Source organism: Mandrillus leucophaeus, unplaced genomic scaffold (genome assembly GCF_000951045.1).
Source record: "Mandrillus leucophaeus isolate KB7577 unplaced genomic scaffold, Mleu.le_1.0 Scaffold238, whole genome shotgun sequence".
Classification (NCBI taxonomy): Eukaryota; Metazoa; Chordata; class Mammalia; order Primates; family Cercopithecidae; genus Mandrillus; species Mandrillus leucophaeus.
Window position 1 is genome coordinate 556,218 of NW_012102454.1, and position 17,825 is coordinate 574,042.

The 17,825-nt window shown below is 54.4% G+C and overlaps 2 protein-coding genes across 5 annotated transcripts in view; one reads left to right on the forward strand and one right to left on the reverse strand.

Annotated features, from left to right (window-relative positions):
• Positions 1 to 468: 468 nt before the first annotated feature.
• On the forward strand, positions 469 to 11,534 carry LGI4 (leucine-rich repeat LGI family, member 4). The gene is made up of 9 exons (XM_011982273.1): positions 469 to 1,221; positions 1,628 to 1,699; positions 1,968 to 2,039; positions 3,695 to 3,766; positions 3,877 to 3,948; positions 4,178 to 4,347; positions 9,003 to 9,167; positions 9,244 to 9,749; positions 10,544 to 11,534. The coding sequence occupies exons 1-9, from the start codon at positions 1,052 to 1,054 to the stop codon at positions 10,856 to 10,858; spliced, it is 1,614 nt and encodes a 537-aa protein (XP_011837663.1). The 5' UTR covers positions 469 to 1,051; the 3' UTR covers positions 10,859 to 11,534.
• Positions 11,535 to 11,723: 189 nt separating this feature from the next.
• Positions 11,724 to 17,825, reverse strand: part of FXYD3 (FXYD domain containing ion transport regulator 3) — an 8,728-nt gene continuing 2,626 nt past the window's right edge. For 3 of the 4 annotated variants that reach the window (XM_011982281.1, XM_011982284.1, XM_011982285.1), the window contains 8 exons: positions 16,806 to 16,889; positions 16,641 to 16,694; positions 14,942 to 14,974; positions 14,803 to 14,826; positions 13,198 to 13,272; positions 13,083 to 13,119; positions 12,729 to 12,766; positions 11,724 to 12,608 (listed from right to left, as the gene is read on the reverse strand). In XM_011982281.1, the coding sequence (XP_011837671.1) occupies positions 12,592 to 12,608; positions 12,729 to 12,766; positions 13,083 to 13,119; positions 13,198 to 13,272; positions 14,803 to 14,826; positions 14,942 to 14,974; positions 16,641 to 16,694; positions 16,806 to 16,889 (362 nt within the window). In that variant the 3' untranslated portion in view covers positions 11,724 to 12,591. The remainder of the gene's footprint in view (positions 12,609 to 12,728; positions 12,767 to 13,082; positions 13,120 to 13,197; positions 13,273 to 14,802; positions 14,827 to 14,941; positions 14,975 to 16,640; positions 16,695 to 16,805; positions 16,890 to 17,825) is intronic. The other variant, XM_011982283.1, reaches the window with a different exon arrangement.

Below are 17,825 nucleotides of genomic sequence, written 5' to 3' on the forward strand. Positions count from 1 at the left end.
TCATCATCATCATCTTCTTCACCATCATCATCATCTTCATCATCATTGTCATCATCATCATTATGTCCTCGGGTTGGTGCCACCCCCCAGTGGGTGTTGGGCACTCGAGGGTTAATTTCGGAGTAGGGGAGGGAGGCTGTGGGCTTGGGGCAGGGCAGAGGTCCTGCCGAGTGTGACCACCAGAGGGAGCAGCTGGACCTGAACTGGCCCCACTGACAGCGCCCAATGCACCCTCCCGGAGCCAGGGGAGGGGGCTGGCGGAGAGTGGCCAGGAAGGGATGTCCCCAGCCCCCAGGGGCCTCTCCTCCCACCCCGCTCCAGTCTGCAGAGCCATCCGGTCCCCACCCTGGTGACATCGTCCTCCTGCTCCCGCAATAGGGTTGAGTGGGGAATCTGGGGAGGGGGCTGGCGTGAGTGGTGGGACGGCTCCAGCCCTTGGTGGCCCCTCCCCCTCCTGTGGGGCTGCCCAGTCCCTTCCCCAAGGCCGACCTTCTCATGGCCTCTGACCCCCTCCTCCTTCCCACCCTACTCTGCCGGGTGCATCGGGTGTCCAGTGAACCCCTTTCCCAAACCTTCAGGGAGAAGGGACGTGGGAGGAGGCAAAGAAACTACAGGCAGGGAGCTGGAAGGAGGGGGAAGGAGACAAGAAATCAAGACACCAGGCAGCGGGACGCACACACTCACATACGCTCACACACATAGAGGCCAACAGACAGACAGCTACCCAAAGCCTGAAAGACTGACAGCAACACAGAAAAAGAGAAACGCACAGAAAGAGAGACAAAGACAGAAATAGAAACAGACTAACACGCAGAGTCAGAAATACAGAGACAGAAGGACAGGGAGAAAGAGAAACAGAAAATTAGACACCAAAGAGATACGAACAGGGAGGAAGGCCGACTGAAGGAAAGACGGAGAAGAGGAGAGAGAAGCCAGGGCCAAGCGTGCCAGCAGGCGGATGGAGGGCGGCCTGGTGGAGGAGGAGACATAGTGGCCCAGGCTGAGCTGGGTGGGCCGGGAGAAGCGGGTGCCTCAGCGCGGGGGTGGGGGCATGGGAGGGGCAGGCATTCTGCTGCTGCTGCTGGCCGGGGCGGGGGTGGTGGTGGCCTGGAGGCCCCCAAAGGGAAAGTGTCCCTTGCGCTGTTCCTGCTCCAAAGACAGCGCCCTGTGTGAGGGATCCCCGGACCTGCCTGTCAGCTTCTCTCCAAACCTGCTGTCACTGTGAGTGTCCAGCCCTCTGCACACCCAAAGGTGGGGATGGAAGTCCTGGGACCCCAGAGGTCAGGATGTGGTGCTGAGTCCCCAGGGAAACAGGGGCCCATCAGGATCTCAGGAGATGGGCAGCAAAGGCTGTCGGGATGCCATGAAGAGGAGTGCTGGCGTCTGGGAGGGAGCAGAGGGAAACCCCAGAGGGCAGGAACAGCATCTGGGGCCCAGGAAGAGGGTTGAGTGCTGTCAGGGTCCTTGTCAAGCCAGGAGGGCAAATGCCTGCCTCCTCTGGCATGCAGGGGAGACACACCCAGGGTCAGGGTGGCACGCTGGGGTCTCCTGGATGGCAGAAGGCTCTGGTTTGGGACTGGAGCATTGCTGTGGTGTCCCCCTCACCTACCACTGCCCACATCCCCAGCTCATTCGTCAGGACTGGAGTCACCCAGCTGAAAGCCGGCAGCTTCCTGAGAATTCCGTCTCTGCACCTGCTGTGAGTGGGGCCTGGCTGGGCCGACAACCAGCAAAAGGGAGTGGGCGGTCATGCACATGTGTGGGAATAAATGCTCACACAGATGTTAGGTGGGTGTTCATGCACGTGTGTGGGGGTGTGTGCACACGTGCGTGCAAAAGCATTTGTGTCCACGCACATACTCACACCTGCGTGCCCATGCCTGTGTGGGCTGAGGGTGGAGGCCAGGGTTAAAATGTCAGATGGAGCCCGCAACTCCGGGAAAATTTTTTTCTTGCCCCCTTGCCAGCCTCTTCACCTCCAACTCTTTCTCCGTGATTGAGGATGATGCGTTTGCGGGCCTGTCCCACCTGCAGTACCTGTGAGTGAGGCCAGGGGATGGAGGCAGGTGGGCCTGGGAGAAGGAAGGACCCTTCTGTGGCTCCCAGGGTAGGGGGAGATGGGAGCTGTGGCCCTGAGGAGAAGGTGTTTGGACATCATGGTGGGATGATGTTGATAAAAATGGTGAACCCAATGGTGGTGATGATTTGGGTGATACTGAAAAAGTTCTCAGGGCTGGTGTTAATGTTGCTTATCAGTGTTGATTATCACCTCATTTCTCTGCTTCAAGATCTACAAAGAGCCCAGTTAACCAGAGCCTGGTTCTGGCTCTACCTGACTCATGGGAGCCCAGGGAGGGTGTAAAGAAGTCAGAGACAAGAGACGTTTCAAATGACCAGGAAATAACTCTGAATTAGGTAGTGGTGGTGATACTGTGGGATTGGGTAGCGGTGGTGATGGTGGCAGCGGTGGCAGTGACAGCATGACAGTGCTGGCGTTTATGTTGGTCATGGTGTTGATGATAATGGCAGTGGTGATGACCCTGTTGCTGCTGTTGACGTGGGGTTGGTGGCATTACTGATGATGATGGAGTGGGGATGATGTTGGTAAAAATGGTAGCCCCAGTGGTGATGATGCTCTGGATGAAATTGATGATGAAGTTCTTGGGGCTTGTGTCTGTGATCATTATCAATGTTGTGGGGTGGACCATTACAGTATTGGTGTTGACGTTGGTGATGGCTGTGGGTAGGATGTTGGGGTTGGTATGAATGGCAATGTTGTTGGTACTGGGTTGGTGATGATGGTGAAGGTGTTGGTATTTATGGAAACGCTGGCAGCGGTAGTACCGGTGGTGGGCGAATGTGTGCGTCTTGGGTATAAGGGAGAGGTTGTTGGTGTTGGCAGTGTTGGTGTTGGCAGTGTTGGTGGTGCTCATGCTGATGTGTGTGATAGTGCAGCATTGGAGATGAGGGTGGCAATCTTTTTGGTGTTGATCATGAAGGTTGTACTGTTGGTGATGATTACCGGTGTTGTTGGTGTGGAGTTTGGTAATGATTATATGGGTGTTGGTGTTGATGGGAGTGGGTGGTGACATTGTTATTGGTGACAATGATGCTAGTGTTGGTGATGGTAGTGGCAAGGTATAATGTTGGGGATAACAGCAGTTACTGGTCCTGGGTTTGATAATGGTAATACAGACATGGGTGTTGGGGATGCTGGCATTGGGTTGGTCATTACGGATGATGCTGGAGGTAATGTGGTGGTCTGGGTGCTAGCACTGGTGGTGGTGATGGTGGTGGCAGGGTATGGTGTTGGGGATAATGGCAGTTATTGGTCCTGGGATTGATGACGGTGATAAAGACATGGGTGTTGGGGATGCTGGCATTGGTGTTGATCATTCCTAATGATGCTGGAGGTGTTGGTGGTGATTTGGGTGTTAGCACTGGTGATGGTGATTGTGCTGGTGGCGGCAGGGCAATGTTCACAGTGAAACTGGCATTGACTATGGGGCCAGTTTCGTGGCTTCTAGAATTGACGGCTGGGACTTTGGCAAGGAGAGGTTTTTGAGAGGCTTTCCTTGGGATTGTCCATGGTATTGGAAGAGAATTCAGCACCTTCCAGTGGGCCTATGGCTTTCATGGGGTGCGTTCCCTGAAGCTCAGTGGGCCTCCCCCTGACCCCAGCTTCCCTCCACAGCTTCATCGAGGACAATGAGATTGGCTCCATCTCTAAGAATGCCCTCAGAGGACTTCGCTCGCTTACACACCTGTGCGTGCCTCCACTGCCCCAGCCCTCCATGAAAGGCACCCACACTCCACCCCCCAGGGGACACAGGGTATCCTCGTGGCTGCTGACGGTGCCTTCTCTTCCTCCACCAGAAGCCTGGCCAATAACCACCTGGAGGCCCTCCCCAGATTCCTGTTCCGAGGCCTGGAGACCCTTACTCACGTGTGAGGCTCATGGGGGCTGGGAATGTGGGGGTTGGGGAATGTTTGTGTCATAGGGGCATCCATGCCCACTTCTGGTTGGCGTGCTTGCATTTGGCTGCAGTTGTTCTTATGTATTTTTCTCACCACTATGGAGCCCCATCTCTGGGGACACTTGCCTGGGGTCGGGCAGGAGCATGGCCCCCAGGGTGTGGAAGCGGGGTCGCAGCCCCTCCCCGGCCTCTTGCCCCAGGGACCTCCGTGGGAACCCGTTCCAGTGTGACTGCCGCGTCCTCTGGCTCCTGCAGTGGATGCCCACCGTGAACGCCAGCGTGGGGACCGGCGCCTGTGCGGGCCCCGCCGCCCTGAGCCATATGCAGCTCCGCCACCTCGACCCCGAGACCTTCAAGTGCAGAGCCATAGGTGGGGGGCTTTCCTGATGGGGTGGGAGGCGGGGGATCTAGGGGAATGGCTGCCAGGGCCAAGGGGCTTGCCTCACTCCCTGCCGTGCCTTTTCCCGGCGTGGGAAGACCCTGAGCAAGCAGCGCTGCCTTCCTGAGCCCCAGTCTTCTCATCTGTAAAGTGGGGGTAATAAACAGTGATATAGGAGTGCCGTGGGAATTCAGTGATACATCTTCACATGTTCGGCATTTGGCGCCAGGCCTGGGACAGGAGGTCCTTATAAACATTCACCCTTGTTAACATAAAAGCAACCACTTTAAAAAGTCTTCGTTAGGAGCCAAGTATTGCGCTAAGAACTGCAGGTGCAATGTCACCTCATTTACATTGACTCGCCTTTTCTATAAATAGATTTTGTTGCCTTTTGGGATACTGGGTGGTGCAGAGAGCACAGAATGGTGAGGCCAGCCCTGGGTCTCGCCCTCAAAGAGTTCAATGTCCAGAGGAACGAAGGCCCATACAGGACAGCCCAGGAACTATCTGGGCAGGATGGGGAGGCCTAGCCAGAGGGGTCACGGCAGGGATGGGGGAATCTGTGGGAGCTGAGGGAGCCCAGAGTCAGGGCCAGGGCCACACAGATCTAGGGGGACAGGAAGGGCTTCCTGAAGGAGTTTAAGCCTGAAGGGTCTTTACGCAGATGCTTTTCTTTTCTAAGAGTTGGGGTCTCATTCTCTCACCCAGGCTGGTGTGCAATGGTGCCACCATAGCTCACTGCAGCCTCAAACTCCTGGGCTCAAGTGATCCTCCTGCCTCAGCCTGCCAAATAGCTGGGACTACAGGCATATGCTACTGTGCCTGGCTAATTTTGTTTAAAAACCTTTTTTATAGAGATAGGGTCATGCTACGTTGCTCAGGCTAGTCTTGAACTTCTGGCTTCAAGTGATCTTCCCACCTCAGCCTCCCAAAGTGCTGGGATTACAAGCATGTGCCACTGCACCCAGCCACAGATGCTATGAATACAATAACAACAGCAATAATTATTATTCTCTATAACAATATGAAGGGGGCCTGCCCCTCCACACCTGTGGGTATTTCTCGCAAGGTGGAGACCAGAGACTGAGAAAAGAAATAAGACACAGAGACGAAGTATAGAGGAAGAAAAGTGGGCCCAGGGGACTGGCACTCACCAAGTAAGGACCTGCACTGGCACTGGTCCCTGAGTTTCCTCAGTATTTATTGATCACTATCTCTACTCTCTCAGTGAGGGGGATGTGGCAGGACTAAGGGTAATGGTGCAGAGAGGGTCAGCAGGAAAACATGTGAGCAAAGGACTCTGTCATAAATAAGTTTAAGGAAAGGTGCTGTGCTTGGATGTGCACGTAGGCCAGATTTATTTTTAACTTTACACAAACATCTCAGTGCAGTAAAGAGTAGCAGAGCAGTATTGCCGCCAGCATGTCTCACCTCCAGCCATAAGGCGGTTTCTCCTATCTCAGTAAATAGAATGTACGATCGGGTTTTACACCAGGACATTCCATTCCCAGGGACGAGCAGGAGACAGATGCTTTCCTTTTATCTCAGATGCAAAGAGGACTTCCTCTTTCACTGATCCTCCTCAGCACAGACCCTTTACAGGTGTCGGGCTGGGGGACAGTCAGGTCTTTCCCTTCCCACGAGGCCATATCTTAGGCTGTCTCAGTGCGGGGAAACCTTGGACAATACCCAGGCTTTCTTGGGCAGAGGTCCCTGTGGCCTTCTGCAGTGCATTGTGTCCCTGGGTAATGGAGAACGGAGAACGGTGATGACTTCTACCAAGCGTACTGCTTGCAAACACATTTTTAACAAAGCACATCTTGCATAGCCCTAAATTCATTAAACCTTGAGTCAATACAGCACATGTTTCTGTGAGCACAGGGTTGGGGCTAAGTTTACAGATTAACAGCATCGCAAAGCAGAAGAATTTTTCTTAGTACAAATCAAAATGGAGTTTCTTATGTCCTCCTTTTTCTACACAGACACAGTAACAGTCTGATCTCTCTTCCTTTCCCCCACAATGACATACATGTATGATTATTATCAACGTATAATTATTATGATTCTAAGTGTACGAAAGGCATGTTTTTGGTCTGTAGGACACATAGAAGAAGGGGATTTAACTTAGGGAGTCCTTCTTCACTCAAATTATCCAACAAACATTTACTGAAGTCCACTCAGTGTCCAGCCCTGTGAGAGGTGATGGTCACTGTGGTTGGGGCCTCAGCCCTGGCCTCATGGGACTTACAGTCCTGGGAATTTGGGGAGACAGACATTTAACAAACACTGCACAAATAAATGTGTGCTATACATTGTGATAACTACAGGGAGTGATGACAGAATGAGGGTTCCTTTGGGAGTCAGAGAAGGCTTCTCTCAAGTGGGGATGTTAGGTCTGGATGTGGCTAAGTGAGGAATAGAGGGAAGGGCTCTTCAGAGAGAGGGAACAACCTGGCCAGTGGCCCTGAGGCAGCATAGAGCATGCCCTGTTTGAAGATCGAAAGAAGGCAGGTGTGGCTCGGGGTAGTGAGTGGAGGGACAACTATGGATTTTGGAAGCCACAGAGAGGAGAGTAGACTTTATTCTGGGCTATGGGAAGAATGGAAAGTTTTTTTGTGTGTGTTTGTTTATTTGAAACAGGGTCTCACTCTGTCACCCAGGATGGAGTGCAGTGGTACAATCACGGCTCACTGAGGCCTCAACCTTCCCAGGCTCAGATAATCCTCCTGCCTCAGCTTCCTTGGTAGCTGGGGCTACAGGTGCGCCACCACCATGCCCTGCTAATTTTTTGTATTTTTTTTGCAGAGATGGGGTTTTCACCATGTTGTCCAGGCTGCTCTTGAACTCCTGGGCTCTACTGATCCATCTGCCTTGGCTTCCCAAAGTGTGGGGATTACAGGCGTGAGCCACCACTCTCGGCTGAGAGTTTTGAGCAAGAGGTGATTTGACAGCCATTTAAAAAAGATTTGTCTGGGCCAGTTGCAGTGGCTCATGCCTGTAATCCCAGCACTTTGGGAGGCCGAAGTGGGTGGATCACGAGGTCAGGGGTTTGAGACCAGCCTGACCAACATGGTGAAACCCCGTCTCTACTAAAAATACAAAAACTAGCCGGGTGTGGTGGCAGTCACCTGTAATCCCAGCTACTCAGGAGGTTGAGGCAGGAGAATTGCTTGAACCTGGGAGGCGGAGGTTGCAGTGAGCCGAGATCGCAACACTGCACTCCAGCCTGGGCAACAGAGCGAGACTTCATCTCAAAAAAAAAAAAAAAAAAAAAAATTCGCCCTTTAGGTGGACATTGTATGTAGTTTGGTTCATTGCTTCAACGCTGGCACCTGGAAACAGGGCCTGGCACACAAAGTGAAATATTACAGCCTGGAGTCAACTGCCCAGCTCCCCCACTAACAAGCAGAGCAGCCTTGGTGTCCCAGTGACCATGAAAGCCAACCCGTTGTCACAAACTCTCAAAATACCATGAATTAAGGACAGAGGGATCTGGAGTGAGCTGTCCAGGTGCGTGGGGCAGCCCCTGGGCATCGTCCTTGCTTTCATGCTGGAAACCAGGTTGTGGCACACCCACGTGGTGGGAAAGGAGACCAAGTCGGGACAAGCTCTTTCCAGGTGTGGTGGCTCATTACACTCATCACATCTGCCCTTGTTCCATTGGTCACTCAGTCTCAAAACAGCCACATCTAACTTTCAGGGAGGGCGGTGAATGGGGGTCCCGGGATAATGCAGCCTCTAGCTGGGCGGCCTAGTGACCAATTCCAATCCTCTCTCCTGGAAGGTGGGAGGGATGGGTTTTGTTGGATAACTGGCTGCCTGTGCCATTTAGCCTCCGTTTTCTCATCTGCGAAGGGGAGATCATAACAGAATGTACCTCATAAGGATGTTGTGAAGTTAAATGAATTAATCGAGATGCTTTTTCTAAGGGATTATTTGGTGATGCCACACAGCTTAGAAAATAAGGCTTATGGGCCGGGCACAGTGGCTTACGCCTGTAATCCCAGCACGTCGGGAGGCCGAGGTGGGCGGATCACGAGGTCAGGAGTTCGAGACAACCCTGGCCAACACGGTGAAACCCCGTCTCTACTAATAATACAAAAATCAGCTGGGCATGGCAGCGGGTGCCTGTAATTCCAGCTATTTGGGAGGCTGAGGAAGTAGAATTGTTTGAACCCAGGAGGTGGATGTGGCTCATGCCTGTAATCCCATCACTTTGGGAGGTCAAGGCAGGAGGATCTCTTGAACCCAGGAATTCCAGACCAGCCTGGGCAACATAGCAAGACGCCATCTCTGCAAAAAATTAAAAAATTAGCCAGGCATGGTAGCACACACCTGTAGTCTCAGCAGCTCAAGAGGCTGAGGCGGGAGGATCACTTGAGCCTGGAAGGTGGAGGCTGCACTGAGCTATGATTGTGCCACTGCACTCCAGCCTGGGAGACACAGTGGGACTCTGTCTCAAAACAAAACAAAATCCTCACCGCCCCCACAAACCAAACAAACATCTACAGATCAAGATTCCAGTTCTATGTCCTATGAGGGGAGTACATGAATGGCCCCCATTTCAGAGATGTAGGCAAACTGAGGCTCAGCAATGAGGACCCTGGGTGCCCTGGGGCCTGCCTGACTCTGTCCTCCATCCGCAGAGCTGTCCTGGTTTCAGACGGTGGGGGAGTCGGCCCTGAGCGTAGAGCCCTTCTCCTACGAAGGCGAGCTTCACATTGTGCTGGCACAGCCCTTCGCCGGCCGCTGCCTGATCCTCTCCTGGGACTACAGCCTGCAGCGCTTTCGGCCCAAGGAAGAGCTGCCCGGTGAGCCCCTCCCCGTCCTTCTGCCTGTCCAGCATCCTGCCTGGCCGGCCTGACCTGCCTCCCCACCTCCCCACAGCGCCCTCCGTGGTGTCCTGCAAGCCACTGGTGCTGGGTCCGAGCCTCTTCGTGCTGGCTGCCCGCCTGTGGGGGGGCTCACAGCTGTGGGCCCGGCCCAGTCCCGGCCTGCGCCTGGCCCCAACGCAGACCCTGGCCCCGCGGCGGCTGCTGCGGCCCAATGACGCCGAGCTCCTGTGGCTGGAAGAGCAGCCCTGCTTCGTGGTGGCCGACGCCTCCAAGGCAGGCAGCACCACGCTGCTGTGCCGCGACGGGCCCGGCTTTTACCCGCACCAGAGTCTGCACGCCTGGCACAGGGACACGGACGCTGAGGCCCTGGAACTGGACGGCCGGCCCCATCTGCTGCTGGCCTCGGCTTCCCAGCGGCCCGTGCTCTTCCACTGGACCGGTGGCCGCTTCGAGAGACGCACAGACATCCCTGAGGCCGAGGATGTCTATGCCACACGCCACTTCCAGGCTGGTGGGGACGTGTTCCTGTGCCTCACACGCTACATTGGGGACTCCATGGTGAGGCTGGGCCTGGGGGCGGGGGATGCACAGCCAGGCCTGATGCTACAGCTGACTCTTATTGAGGGCTGGCTTTTCAGCACCGACCCAATCTTGCATACTAAGCCTCTAAACTCTGACCTAGCCTCACATGCTGACCTTTGACCAGGACCCCACCCCACATTGATGCCAAGACTCTGACCCCCTCAAGGCTGACTGACCCTAAACCACTCCCCAGTCCCCAACACTGACGCTGGCCCCAACATCCTGATTCTACCCCCAGATGCTGACTCTGTGACTCGGATGCATTCCACACTTCACCACAGCCACACCTGACACTGGGCCCCCAAGGCTGACGCCGGGGTTAAGCCCTGCCCACTCTGTTTCTGGAGTGAGGTGCAGGCAGGGGAGGGTTCTGAGCCTGGAAGGGCCCTGATCTGACTTAGGTGTTCACAAGGTCTCTGGGTGGGGAAGAGACTGGGGGAGCAGGGAGAGGAGCCTAGAGACCAGGGAAGAGGTTACCACGATGGTCCATTCGGGAGGGGATGGAGTTCGGCCAGAGGTGGTGGGAGAAATGTACAACTACAGTAGGTGAAACTGACAGAGTGTATGGCTGAGTGCTTCTGTGTGGGGTGTGAGGGCAAGAGAAGGGCTCAGAACAACTCCGTGTGTGTGGCCGAACAGCTGGGTGGTGACCTTTAGGAAGATATGAAAGCTATGGGAGTTTCGGGACCGACAAGCTTCAGCTTCCAAGCTCTTCCAGGGCCCCCAGAGACCCCCAGGACCCCAGGCCCTCACTGGCCACACCCCCACAGGTCATGCGCTGGGACGGCTCCATGTTTCGTCTGCTGCAGCAACTTCCCTCGCGCGGTGCCCACGTCTTCCAGCCACTGCTCATCGCCAGGGACCAGCTGGCCATCCTGGGCAGCGACTTTGCCTTCAGTCAGGTCCTCCGTCTTGAGCCTGACAAGGGGCTCCTGGAGCCGCTGCAGGAGCTGGGGCCCCCGGCCCTGGTGGCCCCCCGTGCCTTCGCCCACATCACTATGGCCGGCAGACGCTTCCTCTTTGCTGCTTGCTTTAAGGGCCCCACACAGATCTACCAGCATCACGAGATTGACCTCAGTGCCTGACACCACCAACAGGACTCTGGGCATGGCTGGGGCCCCGGGATGGCCCCTTGTCTGGCTCCTGGCCCCACTTGGGGTGATGGCCACCTGTGAGCTGCTGACCATGGGCCACATTCATCAGCCATACGTCTAGGCCTTAAGCCCACTTCTTAAAGGATCTGCACCCATGGGGTGACATAGAGGGTCACAGCCTATTGGACCTCCCGAGCTGCCCTTCAGGTCTAAAGCAACATCTGGACATCTCGGCTGGGACAGATTCCCCATCAAAGGCAACCTGGGGGTGCAGGCTGGTGCACTGCATGGAGTCGAGGTGGAGATCACCTGCAGAGCTCCATGAGGTCCGGAAGCCCCCTCTCAACCCGCTCCCACCCCCGCTGGTCCCTCTGAAAGCACTGAGGAGTCGATGGCATTCCTTTCCCATTCTAAACTCCATGCAGCCAATCGCTTTCCTGGAAAAGCACCAACCTCAAAGCCAACTCAGCGCTGGGCGGGTTCCCCTTTGCTGCTTGTGCGCATGCGTGCGGCCGCCAGGGGCGCTGTGCCTCTTGCGCCTCTTGCGCGTGCGCGGGGCACAAGGAGGGACGACGGGAGGTGTCGCGGGGAGCCCGGTGCCCTCCTGGATGGGCGATGGAGGCAAGGACAAGAAGAGTCCGAGCTCAATAAATGCGCTGTGCACCCTGCCCGCCCAGTGTTGTGGATGCTTGGGAGAGGATGTCCTGTGAACAGCACAGGGTGGGGATGGTGTCCCTGGAGCAGTGCTAAGAGCGGCCCAGGTCCCAGGGAGGCGTTTCCGCAGCTCATGGTCTCTGAGTGTGGGTCGGTGGTTATCGAGGGACTCAGGGGATGTTTGAGGGATAAAACGGCATGATGAGGGGACAAGTCACGAGTTTATTGTGGGTCTCTATTTGGGTTCATGTCTCAGGACACTGGGGGAGATATTTTTGGGTGTTTTTAGTTTTAGGCATTTTGTGGGGTAGTTCACGGGAACATTTTGGATGCCTTAATAAGTACTGGGGAGGCTCAAGGGAGTTTGAGGCTTGTTGGAAATTCTCACACTATGTGGTCACCGTATGTCATTAAGGGTAGCATAGGGAATTATTTAACGGGCTTGCAGGGACATTTGGGTATTTGGAAAGATCTTGGAATAAATTGAGGTCTCGGGGGTGAATGAAAGGGTCACGGGAGTCTCACTGTTATAAACTGAACACTTCCATCATGGTAGGACGCTCCTATGTTCCAGTTTTCCTGGGATGGTCCAGGGTCCACTGGAATGTTCCAGTGTTCCATCTGGTTAGAGCTCTCTCATTCCTTTGGCTACTAGTAAATCCCAAATTGCATATGAGGTTCCCATGGCTGAGGAGGCAGAGGGCGGGCCTGTGCCATGCCCCAAGCCACAAGGGAACAGGCCTGTGGGCTTTTCCCAACAAGCAGGCTCAGCGCCAGCCTCTGTGTCAGCCTCCAGGACACGCCGACCTTCTCATGGTGCCCCAAGCCCCACCCCAGTGTACACATAGGAAGTCTCCAGGCTGCTTGGGCAGAGGCACAATCATTTTAGATTAAAAAAAAAAAAAATTGAACAAAGAGACCCTCCTGTGAGAGGTGAGATGAGGCCCTGCAGTGCAAGGGAGTCCCAGCAGAGGAGAGAGAATTCCATCCTGGAGTTCAAGTTTCTGTGCAGAGACAGGACCTGGGGACAGAGAACAGTCCTCCACCCAATTTCAGCTGGTCCGTCTTCATCAGTTATGGGCTGAGCCTGGGGGAGGTGACGGGGTCCGTTTGTGAGGGTGGATTGAGTTTTCTTGCCAGTGTGCACGCGCATGCGCACACACACCACTTCCGTGTTCCCCTCAGCCCCATGCTGCCCCATCTTTACCTGGGGTGATGAGAGGTGGAGTCTCCCCTGGATGGTGACTGAGGAGACAAAAGCAGTGAGATCCGTGTCCACCCCCATTTGCCCTCTCCCTCCGGGTAGAGGGTTCTTAGCCTGCCCAGACATGTCTTCCTGGCTGCTTTTCCACTTGGGGGGTTGTGCAATCCCAGGGGCCAAAGCATTTCAGGATTTGGGGCCCTCTGGGGATTACCAGCTAGAAACCATGAACCTGGAAATCTTAGCAGCAGGAACTCTGCAGGGCAGAGCCTGGAGGCCTCTCCTGCTGGAACAGTTAGCCCTTTCACCCTGAAAAGCATCCAGCCAGCCTGAGGCGGGCATGCCGGAACAGTATCTTACCTGGGCTTCTGGCCGAACTTACATTTGCATTTTCCACCTGTTGGGGAGAGCTGAGTGGTCAGGGGAGGGAAGCCCCAGCCCCGGCCCGCCTGCTCCCCCCAGCTCCTTCACTCACTCATGACAATGATGATGCCCATGGCGCACAGAACCCCAGCGCAGATGAGCCCGCCAACCTGGAGGCTGTGCCAGTCTAGGAGGAAAGTGGAGGGGACCTCAGTGCCAGGCTATGTCCTCTCCATCTGTCCCCCCATCCTCTTGACAAATACATATGGAGCATCTAGGATGCGCAGGGTGCCAGGGACACCGCCGTAAGAAAACAGACAAAATCCTAAGTGCTCACATTCTAGTTCACACACCAGCAAACAAGATCTGTCATGCAGGGTCAGGCAGAGATAAGTGGTCTGAAGAAAAATAAGCAGGGTGGGCGATGGAAAGTCAGAGGGCAGGCTGGGCATAGTGGCTGACACCTATTAGGTTGGTGCAAAAGTGCGTTTTTGGCTAGGCACGGTGGCTCACGCCTGATATCCCAGAACTCTGGGAGGCCGAGGTGGGCAGATCACCTGAGATCAGGAGTTCCAGACTAGCCTGGCCAACATGGTGAAACCCATTCTCTACTAAAAATACAAAAATTAGCCAGGCGTGGTGGCAGGCGCCCGTAATCTCAGTTACTCGGCAGGCTGAGGCAGGAGAATCATTTGAACCCAGGAGGCGGAGGTTGCAGTGAGCCAAGACTGCCAAGATTGCGCCATTGCACTCCAGCCAGTCACACTCTGGGTGAAAGAGCAAAATTCTGCCTCAAAAAAAAAAAAAAAAAAATGCACTTTTGCCATGAAAAGCGGTTGCAAAAACCACAATTACTTTTGAACCAACCTAATATACAGAGCTTTGAGACTTCAGGAGTTTAGGAGTTCTAGACCAGCCTGAGCAACATAGTGAGACCCCATCTCTACAAAGTATACAAAAATTAGCCAGATATGGTGGTGCATGACTGCAGTCCCAGCTATTCAGGAGGCTGAGGCAGGAGGATCGCTTGAGCCCAGGAATTTGAGGCTGCAGTGAGCTATGATTACGCCATAGCACTCCAGCGTGGGCAACGGTGTGAGACCTGTCTCTAAAAAACAAGTCAGAGGGCAGCTCTTTTCGAGGGAGTTGTCAGGAAAGGCCTCTTAGGGGGCTGCATTTGAGCAGAGGGAAGGGAGGGAGCCATTTCGTTCTATGGAAGGAAGTGTTCCAGGCAGAGGAACCAGCAAGTACAGAGGTCTGAGGCTGGCAGTATGTCTGCGGTGTCTGAGAGGCTTGGAGCAGAAGGAGTGAGGAGCGTGGAGGAGGTGAGGGCAGAGCGGGGAGTAGGGAGCAGGTCATCGGAACCTGGAGGCCAGATGAGGGTTTTGACCGAACAGCTCACCACCTCCAGGACGTCTTCTCAAGTCAACACTTCTCCCAGCAGTTGATGTGAACCAAACAATGGCTTCTTGCAAACTGTCCTCACCTCCTGCGTGTGTCTAACTATCTTGCTGGAATAGAACCTTCCCAAAGGCCAGGTTGCTGCCTCTAGTTCCTTTAATCCACCATGTGGACTCTTCAGTGCCCCCATCTTAGTCCCTTCCTATCTTTGTCCTGTGACGCTCACATCAGACCCTCACCCAATCCTGTGTGGGAACCCTTGGCACCAAGCAGTATGTGGGGTTGGGGGGAAGGGAATGGGGACACAGGCTCTCACCATAGTAGAAAGGACTGTTTTTATCTGCAAGGAAAGAAAAAACATCATGAATCCAGGATTACAGCCAGGATCCAGGCCCCGCTCCCACCCAGGGGAGAATTTGGGGGTGGGACAGGTGAAAGAGTCCAGTGTGACTCACCTTCTGGGTCATTGGCGTCCAGGACAGGCAAGCCTGGTGGGAGAAGAGGGGAAGAAGGGGAGATGGTGATGCTGGCCTCAGCCAAGCCCTTGGGCAGGGCCCGTGGAGTTTCAGGGGCCTTGGGAAAGGGTCCCCTGAGGGACAGGGGTCCTGTCACTGAGCAGCCGCCTCATCCCCTCATATCCCATCATGGAAATGTGAACTCGCCCACTCAGCCCCACACCTCCGAGTCATGCCAGCATTCTACCACCTGAAATTGGTCCTAATCTAGGAGGGTTTTGGCCACTGTCTGGTCTCGTGTTTCAGACACGTGGTTAATCCATGCCTTCTGCAGCAGCAAGGGACTTTTCTGGTCAAGACGACAGATGGTTTCAGTTCCCAGATTCCTGTTTCCCCAAGTCCCATCATGCTCAAAGCCCATCCTCCCGCTTCCACCATGTCCACACCCACCTGGTCTGGTGTTTGCACATAATTGAAAATGACTCACTATTATACACTTAAATAGACTTTATTGAAAATGTAATTTTAGATCACTACCCTGCAGGGAATACTAGTCTTGCCCTGTGTAATGGATAAAAAGTGTGCCTATAATCCCAGAGCTTTGGGAGGCAGACGTGGAAGGATTCCTTGAGCCTGGGAGGTCAAGGCTGCAGTGAAAAAGTAAAAAGGGGACTGGGCGCAGTGGCTTAGGCCTGTAATCCCAACACTTTGGGAGGCCGAGGCAGGAGGATCACTTGAGGTCAGGAGTTCGAGACCAGCCTGGCCAATATGGTGAAACCTTGTCTCTTCTAAAAATATAAAAGTTAGCCAGGCATGGTGGCACATGCCTGTAATCCCAACTACTTGGGAGGCTGAGGCAGGAGAATCACTTGAACCCAGGAGGTGGAGGTTGCAGTAAGCTGAGTTCATGCCACTGCACTCCAGCCTGGGCAACAGAGCGAGACTCTGTCCCAAAAAAAAAAAAAAAAAAGAAAGAAAGAAAAGAAAGGAAAGAAAGAAAAAAGAGGAAAAGTGTTTGGAAGTTAAAGATGCAGTTGCACCGAGCTGAGCCTTCTACTTGAAGTTTTTGGAAACTTTACAAGAGAACTGGCTGGGCAGTTATCTTATTTCAGTGCTTTGAAGGTGTAATTTCATTGTATTCTAGCTTCCGTTATTTATGTTTAATAGTCAATCAAGGCCAGTGCAGTGTGGCTCGTGCCTGTAATCCCAGCACTTTGGAAGGCTGAGGTGGGAGGATCAAACTCAGCCAGGAGTTTGAGATCAGCTTGGACAATACAGTGAGACCTTGTCTCTGCAAAATATTTAAAAATGAGCTGGGCTTGGTGGTGTGTGCCTAGAGTTCTAGCTGTGTAAGGCTAAGAGAGTAGAATTGCTTGACCCGAGGAGTTCAAGGCTGTAGTGACCTGTGATTGCACCATTGCACTCCAGCCTGAGTGACAGAGACTCCCTTTCAAAAAAAAAAAAAAGAAAGAAAGAGCGAGAGAATGGGGAAGATGGTGACTTTCCAGCTGTGCGAGCCAGCTCTTCTTGTGTATCCCTGGCAATCACTAGTTTGACTTTACTTACCCTCAAGGAGATGCTGTTCTAACATTTACCACCTTCCCTGGGGCAGTAGAAAAGCACAGGAGAGAGACAGAGGCTTGGCAGTCCCCCATCCAGGGGATCCAGAGGAAAAGGCAGTTGGGGGATTGTTACTCACCTGCCAGGAACACAAGCAGACCCAGGGTCACCTTCTGCATGTCAGAGCGCGGGCCTAGAGGGGTGGCAGGAGGTCTGGCCTTAGCAGAGCCACCGGGAGGCTGGCCCTGTGCCTATGGCTCCCCAACCCTCCTCCCCTGCTCCCCAGGCAGGGTGCGCAGTTCACCCAGGGCAGGAAGGCTGGCATCTCGCTGGGCTGAGAGATAAGCCGCAGCCGCGCCATGGAGTGGGGACTGGGTGAAACTCGGGCCTGACGCGGGAGGAGCCATAATAACTCATTGGACATGGACTTCAGGCTTTCTGTGAATAGCCCCGCAACCAAATGAGGGCACCACTGCCCGCTGTTGTCCTCATTGGACAGATGGGGAAACTGAGGCTCTGGGAGGCGAAACTAGGTGCCCTAGCCAGGAAGCAGGATTTAAGCCAGGCCTGGCTCCCCAGCAGCTGCTCCTAACTAAGGACTGTCAGGGCCTTGGGGTGTTTGGGGAAGCCAGGTGCTGGGAGCCAGGTGGCAGGAGGCCCGCTTCCCGGGGGTGTCTCCATAGACGGCTCAGAGCCTGCCTCGCCCTGCCAGAACATTGCAGACTTCAGGCTGCGGACTGAGCAGGTTCTTCAAGCTGCTCAGGGCGGGGTGTGTGGAGCAATTGACTTGAGGCTGGGACTGGGGGTAGATGGGGACAAACTCAGCCTGGCTGCAGCCCTAGCTCCATCTCTGTTCCCCAGAACCTCCTGCCCCTTACCCCTCACCCATGCCCTTCCCGGTCCCAGCCCTGACCCTGCCTAGCCTGAGTCCCCTGCCCAGCCCCTGACCCTACCCTAGGCCCCACAAAGCACTTTCTTTCCCAGGTAGACCTGCTCAGCATAAGGAACTTGTTTCTCTCTCCTTCCTGATCTGGCATCAGTCCTGCCCTCCCAGCCTGCAAGGCTGCACCAAGCCCGGGCCTCCAAGCATGCCCTCCCCTGCCCTGTTCCTGCCCAAATGCTACTGAGTGCATAGTTATCATAATTGTTTTTATTTTTTCTCTTTTTTTTGAGGCGGAGTTTCACTCTGTCGCCCAGGCTAGAGTATAATGGCAAAATCTCAGCTCACTGCAACTTCTGCCTCCTGGGTTCAAGCGATTCTCCTGCCTCAGCCTCCTGAGTAGCTGAGACTACAGACGTGTGCCACCATGCCTGGCTAATTTTT